At 37.2% G+C, this 20,068-nt stretch overlaps 1 protein-coding gene across 1 annotated transcript in view; it reads right to left on the minus strand.

The window, feature by feature from the left end:
• ESR2 (estrogen receptor 2) overlaps nucleotides 1-17,610 on the minus strand; it is a gene marked incomplete at its 5' end in the record, with an annotated part of 54,544 nt that extends 36,934 nt beyond the window's left edge. The window contains 3 exons of the mRNA XM_081314223.1: nucleotides 6,838-6,954; nucleotides 12,309-12,484; nucleotides 17,177-17,610. Coding sequence (XP_081170349.1) covers nucleotides 6,838-6,954; nucleotides 12,309-12,484; nucleotides 17,177-17,610 — 727 coding nt within the window. The remainder of the gene's footprint in view (nucleotides 1-6,837; nucleotides 6,955-12,308; nucleotides 12,485-17,176) is intronic.
• Between the last annotated feature and the right edge of the window lie 2,458 nt (nucleotides 17,611-20,068).

Below are 20,068 nucleotides of genomic sequence, written 5' to 3' on the forward strand. Positions count from 1 at the left end.
CTAATTGCATTGTGCAGAGTTAGCAGAAATGGTCTCATCAAATTACTGGTTTGTCTATCCCACTGTCCTAGTGGGTGAAAGACTCTCTGGGTTCCTTCTTTGTACTTTAATCCAAGCTTCTGCAAATGTTGCCTTCCATATGAGACCAGACTCCTGATTATACTCAATGGGGATTAATTATGAAAACTGAAGTTTCTCAAATACTGATAGCACAAAATCGGGAAAGGCAGTTGAAAACTGCCTAAGGTGTCGCAGTGGGAGGAAAGCTAATTGACAGTAAGAAGAAAAAGAGATAGCATTCTACAAGACTAAAAAAATTATTATTTGGATTTAAAGTTATTCTTAAACCTGGGGGGGGAGACACACACACATATCCACCCCAAAATTAAAGCTATATTCCATGCCCCCTCAGCTTTCCTCTACCTAATCTAGATGCCTTAAAAATGCATATTATATAGGCAAAAAAAGAGGAAGTACCTCCTCTCTTCCTGAATAAATGGTTCTGTCCATCCTGGCTCAATTGGGAATCAATATCAGAAAGTTGGCAAAAGAGATTCAGCAGCTGAAGCACTGGGACTCCACATCCTCTCAGCTCTTCCAGCAATGCAAGAAGAGCCCCCAGCCAGCGCTGAAAAAAGTAAGACAAGTTGTGGGGGAAAAATACCCGGAGTTCTGGAGGACAAATTTGAGAAGACACCTGCCTTAGTTTCTCAAGGCCTCTAAATAAATGTATTGTCTCTTCCTTATACCTTACTTTGAATCTGAGGCACTAGGTTTATTTTCTTTTTTCAATGTTGTATTGATTTTATTCCTCTCCTACCCATATTCAAAATTGTGAATTATTGTCAAGGTCCCAGTTTTAACTTTCAGGAATCCGCTGGTGTGACAAAAGTTCTCAAGAAGAAACTACTTTCATATTATTTTTCCCAAATTATTCTCAATACAAAACCAAATTGCAGAATTTAGCCCAATAAAAACATATATTCTTTAGATGATAGTCTACTTCAATCTCTAATCTTCCATTTCAGAGCAGACATTACAATTTATGAATCAACAGAAGGATTCCTGGTAGTGACTTTACTCCCCATACACAAGGGGCTATAGGACACATCCTCAAAGTGTGCATAATTGTTAAAAATTCAAATCCATTCTGGTGTTCGTAATATGTCCACTGATTCATACATTAACAGCCAGCACATGTAGTCATTTTAATTGTTGATAGAGTATAATTCGTATCTATGAAGAAAGTTGTTTCACTAACCTTAGGGATAGCAATGCAGAGTTGGTTGATGATTGATTTCCTGCATTGTGCAAAATCAAGTTTGCTTAACTATGTTTACTGAAAAAAGCCCACTTGGCTGAGTGGCTGCATCTTACTCAGTCAGAAAGCCTGGTTCCAAACTACAATGACTGCATTCATTTATGGAAGACAAACCAAATGAATCACATTATGGTTATGCAGCAGGATATGTGAACTCAGTCTGTATCCTGTTGTGTCCTTCTCACATTCTGAAGAAATGGAACTAGGTCCTGTGAGAAGAAACGTCTTCAGCGCCCCTGTCCACATTGTCTCACTATTATTCATGATCACAACATTAAATTGTTTTTCACTATCGCAACATTAGATTGGTGTGTGTTTTTCTAACAAGACTCAGGCAAGCTGCAAAAATTTAACAAGCTCCCACCAATATCTTTCTGGAGAAAACAAATAACTGACTACTTAAAAACAATAAATCCTTTGCTCCATATTAAATTTTAGACAGTCTCATCACCACCAAAAAGGCTCAAGGTTTTCAATGCCCTTTCCAATTCAGACTGAGATCCATAACCAGTTTGGCCCATGATCCTTCCAGAAACACAGACAAGGATTTCTCAAAGAAAGTAACTAAGCTTCCTTTCGAAAGCGATAACATTTTTGTGCCAGTCCCATTTGCCATTTTTCACATAACACTCCAGCTACTTTCATTGACAGAACCATGGACCTCCTGCCATAGTCCTTTGGCACACTAGCATTCCACTGCCAATTTCCATTTTCAAGAGCGGAAGCATAATTTCAGCCAGTACAGGGCATATTGATGATTTACAACTATTAAGCCTTAAAAGAATACTGTGCATTAGATCTATTTAAATCTTCAATGGAAGCAATCACTGGTCCTGTTTCGCCTGTTCTCAAATCTAAAATTATTCATTCCATTTTCTGTTTAAATATTTGATCATAGGTTCTCAGACTATTATATATTTTTTTCCTTATTACTGACGAGAAAAAAAAGCAGTGAGATGTTCTAGGGACATATTACAGAGCTACATTTTCAGATGGATTAATGAACACCAGATCCTCATTTTTGAATTATTTCTTTTAGGTATAAACATACAAGCAAAATACAGTGTAGGAGTCACCTTGTGGTGAGATGGGCAGAAAATAAATTTAATAAAGAATAATAAAAAATAAGCAAATAGGCACCAATTGCAGACATTAAAACTACTGAAGCTGGACCAAATATCTAAAGCAGGAATTCTCAACCATGGCAACTTTAAGATATGTGGACTTCAACTCCCCATGTTGGGGAATCCTGGTAGCTGAAGTCCGTAGGTCTTAAAGTTGCCAAGGTTGGGAAACCTGATCCAAAGTATGGATCTTGCAGGTCATCAAAATGCTTCTAGTCCCTCTTACATGTCTAGCCTCTCTTACCTGTCTGTCTCCTAATTTTCTATTTCCTAATTCACATTGAGACAACACTGTGTTCTTCTACATTTTTGCAAATAGAGAAGAATCACTTTCTGAAGTCAGAGGTGATATGTAATTCAGTGATAAACAAGAAAGTATATCTATGAGTAGCAAAGATTCACTCAACAAACCTAACACTTGTATTCAGATCTAGCCTTTTCTCCAAAGAAGGGTGCCACCTTTTTATTTTATTTCTTTATTTGTCAAAGAAAATTCAAACAAAGAAAACAAGAAAATCAAAATGTGACAGGGATGACAGGAAGAATTGAAATTGTACAGAGATCAGCCTTCTCCAAATAGGCCAGCTGAGGATGATGGAAACTGTATTCGAACACATCAGGAGGGTATCCAGTTGGGAAAGTGACTAATATCCTCCTTTCGACTTTCTCTTCCTCTTCCATCATCTTCATCATCTCATGAAGGTACTATTATTTCTCAGTTTTATTATGATTCATATCTTCTCAAAAGGAACCACATGGTGTTATAGGCCCTATTTTTGGATTTTTTTAGTTTGCTTTGGTTATCTATGGAAAATGTGAGATCACTATAAGATCTCAGAATGGACAGTGAAATTCTAAATTTAGTCAATGGAATTTTATTCTTGGAAAAACACGTATTTTATATTTCTTCAACAATGATCAATGCTCAGCCATTGGCTAAATACCCAGTCATAAATGTCACATATGGGTTGGTGAACTGCTGTGTTGTTTTGATTGAGATTGAAATTGTAATGAAACCTAACCAAACCATGGTGGATAAGTATGAGATTCATACCTTCATGATTGTGGGGCAGAAAATAGTTCTTACTTCACACCCCATCTCAGTGTATTGTTAATGCTGATTTATTTTAAATTAACAGATGCATGTTGAACAATAGAAAGTTTTCCTTTTAAGTGATCAGGGTAAGCATTTGGTCCCTTCTGCTGTTGAGATATGCTTATTTTTATCTAAGCAACCTGAAATCAAGGCTGACATACTACTGTACAGTTGCCTGCAAATAATCTACATTGTTAAAATGAGAGAGTTTAGCTTTGATTTCAATATACTGTATGTATGTATATTCCATTTTCCTCTCCCAGACTCCTAATTAGTAAGATACTGTTTTCTTCATGGAAAACAGATTAAAAGACTGAAAACTTCATCTATAGTAGAAAAGCACAATGTTAATAATATTTTTCTTTTAAAAAATTGCCTTCCTTTCTGTTACTCAGAAGTTTAGGAAAGCATTCTTGTATTTTGAAAAAATACAAACCTTCTCTCTCAAATGATTTCTTGTATACATATATGAATAAAGTAAAAATGAATGTATGTATATTCAAAATGCATATTTACAACCAGAATATTTAAATCTTGAGTGATTAACAAAATAAAGTCACAGGAAATGTTTTGATCTGAGTTTAGGAATAATTTAATATTTTTAATAATTTAATTTAAATAATTTAATATTTTTTTCTTCAAAGCCTACCAGGGTTTTGCAAGAATTAGCAATTTAGATATGTAATATAATAAACTAGAATATTTGACAAGCACTACATATATTCAGATGTTGTGCTGGATTACAACTACCATGTTCTCTAGCCAGTCGTTTGAACAGGTACCAGTTTGGGCTGAAGAGTATAGTAGTTAACAGAGTAATTAAACAGAATGAAGGTTGTACACTTAAAAATTCATTGTACACTTGGTTACTTGTGCTTGGGGTTTTGGGTTTTTTTTTGTTTATTAACAAGAGAATAAGCATTGGAAGATACCTTATTATTCATCACTTAAGTTCTTCATTTTATTATGGTTTCAAATACCTATACATTTTCAACATTTCAAAAAGTGGTTTGCACATAAACATTTTGTGTTAAGTAATAGCAGATCATTGGCTGCTATTGACGCCATGACCAGGATGTAATCAAAGCTGAAATGAAAATATAATTCAAAGTTGCAAGGAAAAGAATACAAAAATAAGTCATTTAAAAGTTGTACTATCTTCATGCCTATTCTGGAAAGATAAAAGATTCTCACTCTTATTGCTTTATGAAGGAATCCTTTGGATATCCTAAATATTTCCTCCTCCCCACCAACCAATGAACTCATAGTTCCTAAGTACGTACATTCTGTACACATTTATATATGGACAGTTTCATTATTGTGCCAGGCCACCTGTGACAGTATCAAGTAGCTTCTGGAGGAAAATATAGGACAGGATAGGAATATCATACTATTACTAAAGCAGTTGGGAAAATGCTTTTTAGCTACTACTCAGAGACTCTATTCCCTGCAAAGATTTAGCCTGGGTACAAAAAAATGTAAAAATGTCCATTCCCCAAAAATACATGCAGACATCACTAGCAACACCTGGGATGCATGGCTGCCTCTACAGATCCTGATAGGGACACATTTAATTAAAATTGTTGACAAGCAGACTATAGTAACACCTTATTAATGTGCCTAATCATTGAATGCTGGTATGCTTGAAAACTCTCTGCAGCAGTTCTTAATGCTCAGCACATAAAATGCTCATTGATGTCTGCAGAGGGATTGTTGGATGTCTGGAGATGAAGCTTGTGTGTTAGGCCACTGCTGCCCTAATGGGCAAGTGGAAATGAAGTCCAGGCTATATGGTAGATACCATAATTTCAAATGAACATCAGACCCTGGATTAAGTATATTCTTTTTGGGATACTGTTGATGTTTCTGTTTGTTTTGCAACTTTTATTGGTGTTTGTATTTATATACATCGCTTAAACTTTTTTCAATGAATCTTCTGAGACCAAATTTTTCTCACTAAATTTTCTTAGTAGTCATGGAACTGTGATGTTAAAACTGTAAGCTGTTTTAAGAGGCTTCACTGAAACAGAACATAAAATGGATATAAGAAGGTAAGAAAGATATTTCTGCATTACGTATCTCATGTACACATTGCAAGTCTCTGGAAAAGTCAGTACATAATGTAAGATGTATATGAAATCAAGCTTGTTGCATCAGCCAAAAATTTCACCAATTGTAAATTACCATTGACTCCCTAGGATACTCAAATACTTTGGCCACCTAATGAGAAGGAAAGACTCACTGGAGAAGAGCCTAATGCTGGGAAAGATTGAGGGCAATAGAAGAAGGGGACAACAGAGAATGAGGTGGCTGGATGGAGTCACTGAAGCAGTAGGCATGAGCTTAAATGGACTCCAGAAGATGGTAGAGGACAGGAAGGCCTGGAGGAACGTTGTCCATAGGGTCGCGATGGGTCAGACACGATTTCGCAGCTAACAACAACAACAACCCTAGGATACTTCTCTTAGATGTTGATTTAGTAGGTTAATAAAAATGTGACCAAGCCACAATCTAAGCAAAATACAAGTAGTAATCACACAATCTATAGATAGTTGGCAAATCAAGGAAGTTTGCACAGTCAGCTATCTCCGAAGAACAAGTGGGTCTTTATGTGGGAAGAAGGCAAAGACAGAACAACATCCCAGTAAATTCATGTGAGTTGGGTACTTATAGTCAAATAATACAAACAAGGACACACAACCCATAGATTATTATAATATTTTTGCATATTTCTGAATGGACTTGTTGAAAAACAACTGAGCAGAAGTCATGAGAATTTGAAATTCAATAATATTTTCAACTAGCTTCTTTAAAGTCTCACAGGAAACAGTTTGTGGAAGATTTCCATTCATGCCTCTATCATAGGCTAATCTCACTTTAGTACTTTCATACTTTAGTACTAGTACTTTCCTAGATGTTTTGTTGCAATTAGAATTTCCTGTCTAAATGATTAACAGCTAAACTCCCAGGCAATTCTGGAACCTGGAATCACACACATCTGGAGGAAAGAGATTGGGAACGTTGTTCTAACTGGGAAGTTAGTACAGTAGCTTAAAGTACTGATAAAAATTTGCTGGGATGAGTTCTTCACCAAATTCTTTTTCTTACCCAAAGTAAGATGAAGTGGAGCTTCAGTAACCAAACAAAGCTTCAGATCCACCTACTACTGACATTAATGGAATTTACACGTGCATAACTGTTTCTGAATCAGAGTGTGTATCTGCTTGGGAATTTAAGCAAAAAATTATATGAGAAACTCTATTAAGAGAAAATGCCCAAGGGAGCAAAGAACTTACCACATTTCATCATCCCTACTTCATAACATTTCCGGAGTCGGCAGGCCTGGCAACTTTTGCGCCTGTTTTTATCTATTGTACATTGGTTTGTTGCCGGACAAATGTAATCATTGTGCCCTGGAGGGAGGGATAAAAGAAGGTACATTTTAAAAATACTGTGATAAAATCATAGATTTAGTCCTCGTTTTGGAGAAAAGGTATTTTATATCTTGAGCTAGCTACTGGTTCTAGTGTGGGAAACACATCTGGTTAGACTGTCCTTGGAGAACCCTAGACAGAGGAAGAGTGACCCAGAAGAGTCACATGTGTCCTTGAGCTAACAAAGAGCATCCTAGCAACACAAACATGGAAAAATGTGTTCTCTCTTTCCTCATTCAGCGAAGATGCATGTTTTGTTAGGGCTGTATGTTCATTAGAGCTGTCTCATTTCATTAATTTGCTTAATCAGAACGCTTAGGATTGCAGCTTGCAAATTGAGAGGATTCAGAATGAACATGTCCTCTAACTGACAAGCAGCTGGGGAAAGAAGGATCTTCCTTAGATGCAAGGGTGCTAAGGGAAAAGAATAGAATAATAGAAGTGTTATCGGCTTATAATCTTTGAGAACTTATTTGAAAGGCTAATCAATAGAGAAATACAGCAAGTAAAAGGGCTAAAGACCAAAGGCTATGCCTCAATTCTTAATGAAAGCAGCAGATACATTTTGAAAGACCTTTCAGTAGAAAGAGGCAAATTGTGGCAAGTATATCACAGAAAAAGACTGTGATCAGCAGAAGAGGCTTCTGTTTTGCTTTTGCAAACTACAACATGACTGAATTAAAATATTTCCTTTTATTTTGGTAGGTTTCTCATCCTTGGACTAGATTTAACCTTTCTACAAAGATTCAGTAGAGACCAAGGAGAATATGGAAAAACAGTCTTTTCCTTCTGTGGAGAAATAGAGAATTACTCAAAGTAGATCGTTTTTCTTAAATTTATTTGACAACCAGGCTCCCTTTTAAAGGGGAAGTCGATAATACAAACTCTGGCCGAATGATAATGAAAGCAAATTATAGCTGTTCAAAAATGAAGGCAAATGAAGGCAAATTTTCTTAGTAACATTTTATCTCAACCTTTGTCTAGAGGCTATACTGTATATGATGTTTGGGGTTGAATGCCTGGACTTAGACCATGATGTTCTGAGTGAAATGTTTGATAAGACATCAAGGTCAGTAGGAGGTTATGGCCAAATTTTGCTGTCCTAGTTTAGCCTAAGAATTATTGTGAATATGAGGAAAAGGAAAAACATCATGTAAAAATGTAATTGGTTGGTACCAAACAATACATTTTACCATTCTACCTCTCCTACCATATAAGAAAAATCCTCAGAATCAATTTATATTAAGAATAAAGACAGATTCCTATTAGATTTTTATTTTAGACTTTGGCTACAAGAATAAGAACTTGACATGCAGTTAAGATCTAAAGGTAAAGGTAAAGGTTCCCCCGCACATGCGTGCTAGTCGTTTCCGACTCTAGGGGCCGGTGCTCATCTCCGTTTCAAAGCCAAAGAGCCAGTGCTTGTCCAAGGACGTCTCCGTGGTCATGTGGCCTACATGACTAGATGCCAAAGGCACACGGAACACTGTTACCTTCCCACCATAGTGGTCCCTATTTTTCTACTTGCATTTTTTACGTGCTTTCGAACTGCTAGGTTGGCAGAAGCTGGGACGAGTAACAGGCGCTCACTCTGTTACGCGGCACTCCGGATTCAACCCACCAAACTGCCAACCTTCTGATCGACAAGCTCAGCGTCCTAACCCACTGAGCCACCACGTCCCTTTTAGTTAAGATCTAGATGTGGGTTATAAAAATGATTGTTTATCTCTTCTTATACTGTAGATGTGTCTTCCATTTCTGAACTCCAGTGTCCTAATAAAATATAGCTGTACTTAACAATTAACTAGTGGAATGGCTTGCCTTCAGAAGTTGTGGGTGCTCCATCACTGGAGGCTTTTAAGAGAAGACTGGACAGTCACTTGTCTGGAATGGTATAGGATCTCCTGCTTAAGCAGGAGGTTGGACTAGAAGACCTCCAAGGTCCCTTCCAACTCTGTTATTCTGTTATAATCTTTATTTCATCTGTTTTCTTCATCTTCAGGTTTATAAGTTCTAACAAGCACACATCTAAAAGTCCAAAGTGATAGAGACAGATGTGATGGTTACTTGGAGGAAAAAAAGGGTGGAAGGGAAGAATACAACTATAAATCATTCCTTCTCCCTGAAAACCACTTGCCCACTCCAAATCTGCTCCCAAAATGGCCTCTTGTAAGGAAATCTAATAATTTTCTCACATTATTCAGAAATGTCATTCCAATTAAAAGGCAGCTTTGTCTCTATCAGATTTATCAAGTGGGACCGAAATGCCCTATGCACAGTCACTCATGCGCTCGTGACCTCTCGGATAGACTACTGCAATGCTCTCTACATGGGGCTGCCCTTGAATACCACTCGGAGGCTCCAGCTGGTGCAGAATGCAGCCGCGTGAGTTGTGATGGGGGGTCTCCCGATACTTTCATGTAACACCTCTGCTCCGCGAGCTGCATTGGCTTCCAGTTGTCTTCCGGGTGAGATTCAAGGTGCTGGTGATGACCTATAAAGCCCTAAATGGCATGGGTCCGGATTATTTATGGGAGTACCTTTTGACGGCGTTAACTTCCCATCGTCCTGTGCGCTCCCACAGAGAGGGCCTCCTCAGGGTGCCATCGGTCAGGGAATGTTGACTGGCGGCCCCCAGGGGGAGAGCATTCTCTGTGGGCGCGCCTGCCCTCTGGAATCAGCTCCCTGTTGAGCTCCGGATGGCTCCTGACCTTCGCTCTTTCCGCCGCGACCTGAAGACTTGGCTATTTGAACTTGCCGGCCTGGACTGAGGGACTGGGATTTTAGATTTTAAATTTTAAATTTTACATTTTAGAACGTGTTTTATTGTTTAGGGCTACTTGGTTTAATTTATTTTAATTTTTGTATATTATGTGTTGTATATAGTGTTTTAATTGCCCTGTACACCGCCCCGAGTCCTTCGGGAGAGGGGCAGTATATAAATCCAAATAATAAATAAATTTAAGGAAGGGGCTGGTTTTCATTGATGCTGTTACCAAAAAGAACACAAAAAACCCATTTTTCTATTATGCATAGAAAAATCTGCTTTGGGAAACTGCTGAACACTTTTTGGAAAGGGTAGTCTGTATAGAACAGATGTGAACTCAGTGTTTGGCAGTGAAGGTTGATTATAATCAAAGGTCCCCTGGAAAAAAGATAAAAATGTTGTCATGCCAGGTGTCCAGCATATGTCATGGCCTTCAAAAGGTTATCTTGTCCAGTTCTAAAGTGTAGTTGACCAAATCATATGCCAGGTAAACATTTTACTTTTTTCAATTACCTTAATTTGTTGCAGCCCACTTCATACTGTTCCTACAGATCTGAGGCTTAACATTCCTAACTGAAGTTACGTTGGAGCAAGTCCCATTGAAACAATGATATTTTCTTAATTGTAAACACAAATATTAAAATAAATATGGGGAAGGAATTTGTCCTGGGACTGAAACAATGTACATAAATATTTTTGAAGTGAGCAAAATCTGAGCAAATGTACCTAGAATCAAACTGTGAGATTTTTCATAATTGCCACTGAAAATGGGACTTTGATTTTTAATCAGTAGATTTCATCAACTACCTGATATACTAAAGGGAAGAAATGAGTCCAGTTTTAGTGGTGAATCTAAAAGTGAAGAGTGACTGGTACTTTTTAAGGCCTATTTTGAGTCTATTGTTTTAATACAATTGGGAATGAAAAGGAAACCTTAAATGGAATAGGAAAGAAAATGCTCTTTGATGCCCTTTCCAATGATGTTCCATTCAATGTCCATTCATTTTTTTAATTTATTAAACATATATGCCATCCCTCTCACCAAACACAACTCTAGGCAGCTTGCAATCATTCAATAAAAATGCCATATAAAACATTAAAACAATAAATAGAGATCTTAAAATTAAAATTTAAGGAGTTAGCCCTATCTCTCCAAAAGAGTTGGCCAATATTTTCCTAAATCAAGGTATGATTTATGCTTCAGGGCTGCTTTCCCATGCTTTTGCAAACATAGGAGGTCTTCCAAAGCTTTATCTTCTGTATCTATATGTTGTTTTTGTGGATTAAGTACAGATTCAGATTAATTTTTAAAATTTGTAAATATTGGAAACATTTCTTATTTAGTTAAACTTTAATATCCTCTTTTCTTTCTAATTATACACCATGTCCATATAAAAGGAGTGGTACTGTTCTATTTTTCTGATATTAAATTATCTAACACTTTATTCAAACTGAAAAAGAAGGAAGGGAGGGAGGAAGGGAGGAAGGGAGGAAGGAAGGAAGGAAGGAAGGAAGGAAGGAAGGAAGGAAGGAAGGAAGGAAGGAAGGAAGGAAGGAAGGAAGGAAGGAAGGAAAGCCTACAGTTGAATGGAAGTCTTAGTTTACCACTGTACTATAGGGCTTTCATTTTGGTTTCTCCTTGTTCTATCTTAAACCTTGTGAATATGGATAAGGTTAAGTGTTCTCCTTTTTTGTAAGCTTTTTTTCTCAAACATTACCATTCCAAGACACAGTTAGTGACAACTCTATATATATACATTTGAGACAGAGCATGTAGCGCTGCAGCAAAACTATCAAACAGTTCAGTTTTCCAATATAAAAGTATCCTTCCATAATTCCACCAACTCAGTGAATGTTGGGACAATGAAACCTGAAGAAGTTTCAGTGATTTAAAAAAAACAGAAAGCTTATAAGATGTTATTAATAACAGGAAGAAATACAGCGATCAGTAATTAATGCTAAATTATTAGTAGCTATACATAATAATTCAATTTACCATGCACATTGCTAAATCTCTTCTAAAATCTCTCTGAAATGCTACAATAATCATGCAGATGGTATAATGTTTAGTTTGGCTGTTGTTAGGGAGTATCAGTTTGTGTACTGTCCCGTAATTTCAGGTGCATGATTTCCAATATTTTGAGAAAAGAAATACCCAAAATTGTAAAATAAATTCAAACTAAACTTCACATTTTGTTTTGGAAGGGGGAAAAGGAGAGAAACTTTTCCCAAAACAGAAAAAAATAACCCAGTTCTGCAATATATGTAGTATAGCCTTAAGCCCTCTCCAAAAAGTTGTGCTAATTTAATTAAGATTTGGTCTCAAGTGGATCTGCGGTGGGATTGGGTCTAAAATTCCAAATGATAATTGTAACTACATAAATTGAAATGCTCTTCTTTTTGATTGCATCATGATCTACATATAACAGTTGTTGGCTGTCATCTTGACTTTTTTGACCCTCCTCTGCACACCTCCCTGGTCGCTCTGTGTAACTTATCTTCAGATTCTTATAAAAATCATTGCATTCAACTGAATTCTTTCCCCAGGATTTCCTGTTTTCCCTACCTTGGATGCTTCTTTTGAAGAAGGCTTTACAGCCTTCACATGACCAAACCCCATAATGATATCCGGATGCATAATCACTACATACAGCACAGAAATGTGCATCTCTTTTTGAACCAGGACTGTTTGTGGTGGGACTGGTACAGTCACTGCTGCTGTTTTTTCTTTTCAGGGTGTCTCTGGTGGCAGAAAAGGAGAAAATCTGTCATCATACAATACAAAGGCATGTTGTATTTTGCCTCCACAATGTTCTGGTTTTTTTAATCATCCACATGAAGTTTTGCATAGTGGGAAGTGCAATAAAGGAAAGCTTGATCTTGCAGAAACTTGCATGGATTAGAATCATAAAAATAGAATACTTATTCTTCAGAACGCACCAGGTTTTGCAAGCACCAGCTATTAAAACATGCAATATATTAAACTTGACAAGCATTAGATATGTGAAGTCAGATGTTGTGCTACATTGCAATTACCACGTTCTCCCCCAATCATTTACACAGTTACTAGTTTGGGCTGGTGATATAATAATTAGCAAACTGATTAAGCAGAATGAACATTGCGCAGTTAGGAGTTTATGATACACATGCAAAGTTACTTGTGCCACAGTGTTAAGCCAAGTGAAGCAGTTCTTTAGGCAGCAAAAATCAATACCACAAAAAGTATTAATTGCTAGGCATTTCATTGATTATTTTCATTCATTCATTCACTTTTATTATTTGATTTCTTATTCTATTTTTATTGGCAGGGGCAGGAATAGAGGCTTCTGAGTTTTTCAAGCTAATGTGACAAAAAAAATTGACTGGTCTTGAATAGTATAGATTTTATTTTGAGACGAAGGTAAATAGGTTCCATCTGCTGTCCTTGCTAGGGACCTCTGGCTATCCTGGCTATGGACCACATTCCTTCAACAAATATGCAAGAAGTAAGCTGTGTTCCACCAAATCAGAAATTTGACAAATGCAAAGATTAAAACACATATTTTGTTCCTTTTTGAGGCCTGAAACATTGTTTCAGCTGCACAGCCATCCACAGGGGGAAAGGGAGTAAAAAAAATCCCCAAAAACTAGAAAAGAGGATTTCACTGTGTGATCAAAGCCTTCAAAAATTTCAGTCATACAGCTGAATCTTCCACCTCAGTGCTTCTCAAACTTGGCAACTTTAAGATGTGTGGAATTGAATTCCTCCATGCTGGTTGAGAAATTCTGGGAGTTGAAGGCCACACATCTTAAAGTTGCTAAGTTTGAAAAACACGTCTCTAGCCTGACTTTTTTTTTAACTTACACACACATATCCCAGAACATCCCTGCTTATATGCACACTTTACAGGACATATGAATTACATTCTTTACTTCTGAGACAAACCAAGTGTACTCTATTCTTTCTTAAGTAAAAAGAGATTTGATAGCCTTCTCCCTTTCTTGTCAGTGATCAGGGACAATGTGCAAGTCCAAAAGGATTTGATGAACAGATGAGCAGAAGAGAAGCCACTACAGTCAGAAGCCACATCCAGATATCTGTAGATTTCTGAGTTGTGACAAATGTCTCTGGGTTTCAGAAAGGAGGAGAGGCTTAAGAGGGCATGTATCCTTTAAAAAAAATCTCTATAAAACTCAAACAGTGTTTTATATGTCACATTTGAAAACAAAATCCTTCATTAGGAAAAAAATAAAAAAATAAAATGCCCTATGCTCATTTAATCAAGTAAAGGGAGGGGCCGGCTCCATGTAGTTCATCTTTGAACTTTTAATTTAAGTTACAATTCATGAATTTTCAATACCACAATCATTGTTTCCATGGCAATAAATTGATGTCATGAACACAGCATTAAGACAGCACCACAAAAATGAAACAGAAGGGGAAGTGCAACTGTGAAAGAGAATGTGTGCAAAGACAGAGCATTTTGAAGATGAGAAATCACTCTTTACACTTACCCTTCAAAAGGAATGGAGGATTTCATTGTACAATTCCACTCAAATGAGATATTCTGTGGGTTTGTCAAGGCACTAAAAGAGTGGCCCATGTAGCCTTCCCCAACTTGTTCCTTACAGATGTGTTAGTTACTATCTCCCATGATATCTGGAGATGACAGCAATAAGACATCTGGAGGAAAGTTGTTGCAGATGACTGAGACAGACCCAAAGCTGTCTGAAATTAAAACTATGTCCAAAATTTCTATTCTTACTCCATTTTTATACTACCCCTTTTCAATAAAGAATCCCAAAATCTGTAGGTCTATGGAGATTCTCAATCAATCATCCAGGTCATGGTTGTTCCAAGATGCTTTTCAAAAAGCAAGAAAGTCCAGTTGCCTTTTGATGTCGTAGATTGTGATGTTAAAGAAACTAATTTGATGTTGAATATGATAACAGCAGCACTGTTACTGGTGGGACAATATTGGAAGAAGGATAGTTTGCCTACTATAGAAGAATGGGTGCTTAAAGTTTCAAATCTTGCAGAAATGTCTAAGATTTCTGCTTACTTGAAAGATCATTCACAGGAAAGATATATTTCAGTTTGGAGGAGATGGATAGATTATATTCAGAACAAATATGGGACTAAAAAGTTCCATTTAGCTTATGAGTAGATTTTAGTGGGATATTGTTATTGGTACTTTGTATGTAGTTATGTTAAAGGGGAGTTAAAGCACATTATGAATTTGGTTAATTGTATATTATGCATAATTTTTATTTAGAATATGATTATTATAACTATAATCCTGTATTTAGCTCTGGGAAGTGGGGGGGAAGTGGGTGGGTTTGGGGTGGGGGGGATTTGGGGATATATTGTAAAATTTTGTTTTTGTAAAACTCTTTAATAAAAAAAAGAAAGGCACCTTTGGGAATCTCAAAAGCTATATATGGTGTTCTTATCCAACATTTTATTGCTGACTACAGTCTTGCATGATAGTGGACTAAAACCTTTTTCTTTTCAGGAATGGTCAAAACCATTTCGCTAGTTGAGGCAAAGGATAAGCTGATGTCCTTCACCCATTTCATACTGCTAAATTGACCAGACTATGAGTCTTAGTTTAATACAGATGATATGCTGGTATCCTCCCCATATCATCAAAATCAGGCCAGCTAAAAAGAACCGAATGTGTTCAGGGTACATACAATGTTATCTCCTAATTAAGCAGGCTGACACAAAGAAAGTTCAGGAGGAACAAGGCTCTCTTCCTTCAGGTAGGGGTGGAGGTGTTTCACTATGCCTAACAATAGACCAGCTTTGCTCCCCATCCTACCTTCATTCGGGTATTTCACCATTTCCTAATTGTAACACAATGAATCTTCCCATAGTGAACTGTTTTTGAAGACGTAGACTCTATGTTACTTGCAGAAAAAATTCTGTATTATCCAGAAAAATTGTCATTCTTTGCTCAGTAACTTTAGATTCTTTCATAGCCACTAACCTACTAAATTTCTATACTTAGCAAGATTTTTACCCTAGAGTTCTCTAAAACCATTTTAACTTCCATGAAAATGAACTTATTTCCAAGCACAGATTTATACAATAAAGCTGAATGATGGGAAATTCAAAATAGATAGGAATTCTTAAAATGCCTCTTTAATTTAGGGGTGGTCTAAAAATCAAATTTTGAGTGCTTCAGAATGGTTAGAAAATTTCTGTTAAGTTTAAAGCACCTGTTTCAAACTAAAACAAAGCTATTACAAAGTTGAAATATGTCCAGAATGGCTAGAACTCAAAGCTGGGGCATTTTAAATGTCTAATCTCTTAGATTCAAAATGCCTTGTTCATCTTAGTAACTCAATTAAACAAAACAAACCACAGGATGAAATGATGGCCACCAATGTGGGCTGTCTTATCATGCGATTAGACAAATTAATGAAGGATAGAAAACAATCAGTGGCTACTAGCCCTGATCATTATATATTTCTCCAGCATCAGAGGGGCTGCACCTCTGCATGCTAATTTCTGAGGAAAACAGAGAGGTATTGTGTTAATGTCCTATTTGTGTATTTCCCATAGACTCCAAGTTGACCACTGTAGGATCAAAATGTAGGACTTGTTTGAGGTTCTTCTAGTCCAATTATACTGAGAGTCCATCATATGCTAATTCCATCCATTGCATATCAGAGAAAATGGATGGTCCAGAAAAAATAATTCTCCAAGTACAGGAGAAAAAAGTAAATTATTTAATAAATATAGCTCCTTTTTTCATAAAAAAAGTCAGCCTTGCAATGAGAAATAATCCCATTGAATTCTATACATCACAAATACTATGCAGGTACAATTTTGCATTATCAAAAACTCAGAAATATTTTTTAAAACAATTCTCTTCTGAATATATTTATTGCACCATCAAAATCCTTTCCCAAGATTTCTGTTCTCTTACATCATCCCCTAAATGTCAAACCAAATGTCTGAAAGTTCAAATTTCATCTCAGCTCTGACTTCCAATATCTAAACCTGTAACTGAACTGTGTTCATATATTCTCATTGAAATAAGAGTTACTTAAGAACATGGATAAATATTAAGAATTTCTATCTTTTCATTATTTCAAAGCAAAAAGGCAAAATGTATATTCATGGGGTTATCTCTGATTGGCTGTCCCAACTGTGAAAGCAAATTGTGGGTGGAAGAAACAATACTTTGATCAGAGAAGCATTTCTGGAGAAATAATTCACGCTATTTGCCCCATTTAAAACAGACGGGCCCTTCAAGCTGCTATCAGACAGATTCCAAGGAAGGCAAAAGGCTTATCATCTTTTAGGGCTGTGTTTCTTCACCCCATGACCTATATTTAAACACAATTATTCAGACATTTTGCCTAAGCATTTTGCATTCTGTTTCTTGGTCATATTACACTGGACTGGATATTTAGCACTAAATATATAATTTTTAAAATTACCTGTGCATAGGTAAGACGTGATCCACAGGTCGGGCTTCACACCAAGGGCTTTTCGGTTGCTCTGCATATAAAACCGATGATTGGCAGTGTACTGTCAGAGGAGATATGTGACCAGGGCTGGACCACAACATACTTGGACTCGCTGCCTGCCTTAAAGTGGCATTTTCTGAATCGCTGAAATTGCCTGGAATGTTATAATTCATCATTGAAGGGCTGTAGAAAGCCATGGCCGAGTAGTCGGGTCTGTTCTCCATATAACAGGATGGAATGTAGATGGGGCTGTGCTCGACCGTCAGAGCAGCCTGGCTGCAGCTGAAAGGGATGGGAGAGTTGTGCTCAGAGACGGCGCTTTTGGCTTCTCTTTTACTACATCCAAGATCTTGAATCGGTGGCAAATGAGAACATTCCTTGTGAGACGATGCACAGAGGGACATGCTGGAGTGAGATGAATGCCAAATGTCGCTTTCTTAATCAGTCATCCCCCAACATTTAATCTGGAAAACAGCAATACGTAAGGCTACATAAATAAATTTTTAAAAAGAAAATCCCCCCTCCTCACCCTCACTTCCTAGCCATGTATATCTGGGGCAAAAATATTACAATAGCACTTTTAGCAGACCAATGAGTACAGAAACGGTCCTACTCAGACATAAAAATGGTGAGAGAACCCCCTGATCCACGGCCTGTGGATGGGAAAGATAATTCTCTTGAAACCTCCCATTCATCTAAATCAGAGGAGAGTAACCTGAGGATCCAGAGCCAGGTTTTAAAGAATCTTTCACCCCAACTCAAGCAAAACTCAGTAGTATGGTTTCCCCTAATTTGAGGCAAGAAGCACACAAAAACTACAGCATCAATAAGATTAAAAAAAGAAATACAGCCCAGGACTCCCAACCCCAAACTCATTAACAAAAAATATGAAAACCTTTTGTTCTGCCTATATGCATGCATGATGTGACCCAGCCCAATTTAGATCATAGCCTCACCAACCTATTTGGCTTTTGCCCTTCTAAAAAGATGTAAGGCTTCCAGACTTCCAAAGGTTGCTCATCTCCAATCAAAATAATCTAGTAATAGCGACTAATATGAATTATCTGACGAAGAGGACAAGCTTCTCTGTAAGCACACAAATATGTCAGCGCTGGTGTTATGCCACAAAGAAATGATATACGTTCAATGAAGATTCGTCCTACTGTTGCTGCAAAGTTTCAGAGCAGAGATGCCATACCATGGTCGTTTCAGGCCCAGAAAACTGCAGGTTTCACGATTGCAATGTTTCTCCAACCCTTAAGCATTCTGCTACCTGAGGTGAAGAGCAAGCTGCCATTTTCACTTCACTTACAAGTTACAAAAGTCAACCCAACTGGCAGTTAAATTATACTCTAACACCAATAATGGGACAGTGACCGTGATTACACTTGAAAGTAGCAGGTTACTTCAGGTGAAACAGGGCGGACTATTCCCCCAGGCAATTCCTAATGGCACCCATAGATTTTGCTTGTGTTACTTACTGGAACTGGTCACAAAATATTATATATATATACATACATACATACATACATACATACATACATATATACATACATACATATATATGTGTGTGTGTGTGTGTGTGTGTGTGTGTGTGTGTGTGTGTGTGTAAATTACTAACAAAGAATTAAGGGAGACTGAAATGCATTTCTAACTTATTAGTTTTCATCAGTCAGCCATACCCTTCTGAGATTCGAACCTGGGCTGATTGCACATTAGGCAGTTGTTTTTACCTCTTGAGCCACAGGATCTCTCTCGCTTTAGTTAGCTTCAGCCCAGGTTCGAATCTCAGAAGGGTATGGCTGACTGATGAAAACTAATAAGTTAGAAATGCATTTCAGTCTCCCTTAATTCTTTGTTAGTAATTTACACAAATATATGAGCTGTCCAGTGTGACTACTGCCTGTTCGATGGCCTTCAAGATAGGCTGAAAACAGGAAATAAAGATTTGCCCCATGTTTGGGGCCTAGCAAGGTAATCTAAATAGTTAACATTTGACATATATATATATATATATATATATAGGTTTTCGCGGGTGTTTGTATGTGGATCTTTGGTCATTCGGGTTTTTTCCCACGTAGAATTGAAGGTGTAAGAGCAACGTTTCAACAGAATCCCATCCGTCATCCTCAGGCTGGTGGCTTCAGCTTCCTTCTTCTGGGAAGGGCTGATTGCACATTAGGCAGTTGTTTTCACCTCTAGGCCTAATGTGCAATCAGCCCAGGTTCAAATCTCAGAAGGGTATGGCTGACTGATGAAAACTAATAAGTTTGAAATGCATATCAGTCTCCCTTAATTCTTTGTTAGCAATTTAAAATTTACACAAATATGAGCTGTCACCGGTGTGACTACTGCCTGTCGATGGCCTTCAGGTTAGGCTGACACAGGAAATAAAGATTTGTCCCATGTTTGGGGCCTAGCAAGGTAATCTAAAATAGTTAACAAGCATTTGACACATATCTCCCCTTGCTTCTCAGCTAACAAAGCGAGAGAGAGCCTGTGGCCTAGAGGTGAAAACAACTGCCTAATGTGCAACCAGCCCAGGTTCGAATCTCAGAAGGGTATGGCTGACTGATGAAAACTAATAAGTTTGAAATGCATATCAGTCCCTTAATTCTTTGTTAGCAATTTAAAATTTACACATATATATATATATATATATGCACAGTTCAAATTGATAATTAACTCCTGCTTTTAAAGCTCCAGAGTGTATAATGTCATCAGCAACTTGTTTTTCCTCATGGGATTGTGAGTAAAAAGAAGTCTGACAACAAGGCCATGATGGTACCAAGTGGGTGGGCCAAAATTTTTACCTCATTTTAAACTTGCTTTCTGGGGAAGTTATGTTAATATATTGGGGGG

Source organism: Vipera berus, assembly GCF_964194415.1.
Source record: "Vipera berus genome assembly, chromosome: 1".
In the NCBI taxonomy this organism is placed as follows: Eukaryota; Metazoa; Chordata; class Lepidosauria; order Squamata; family Viperidae; genus Vipera; species Vipera berus.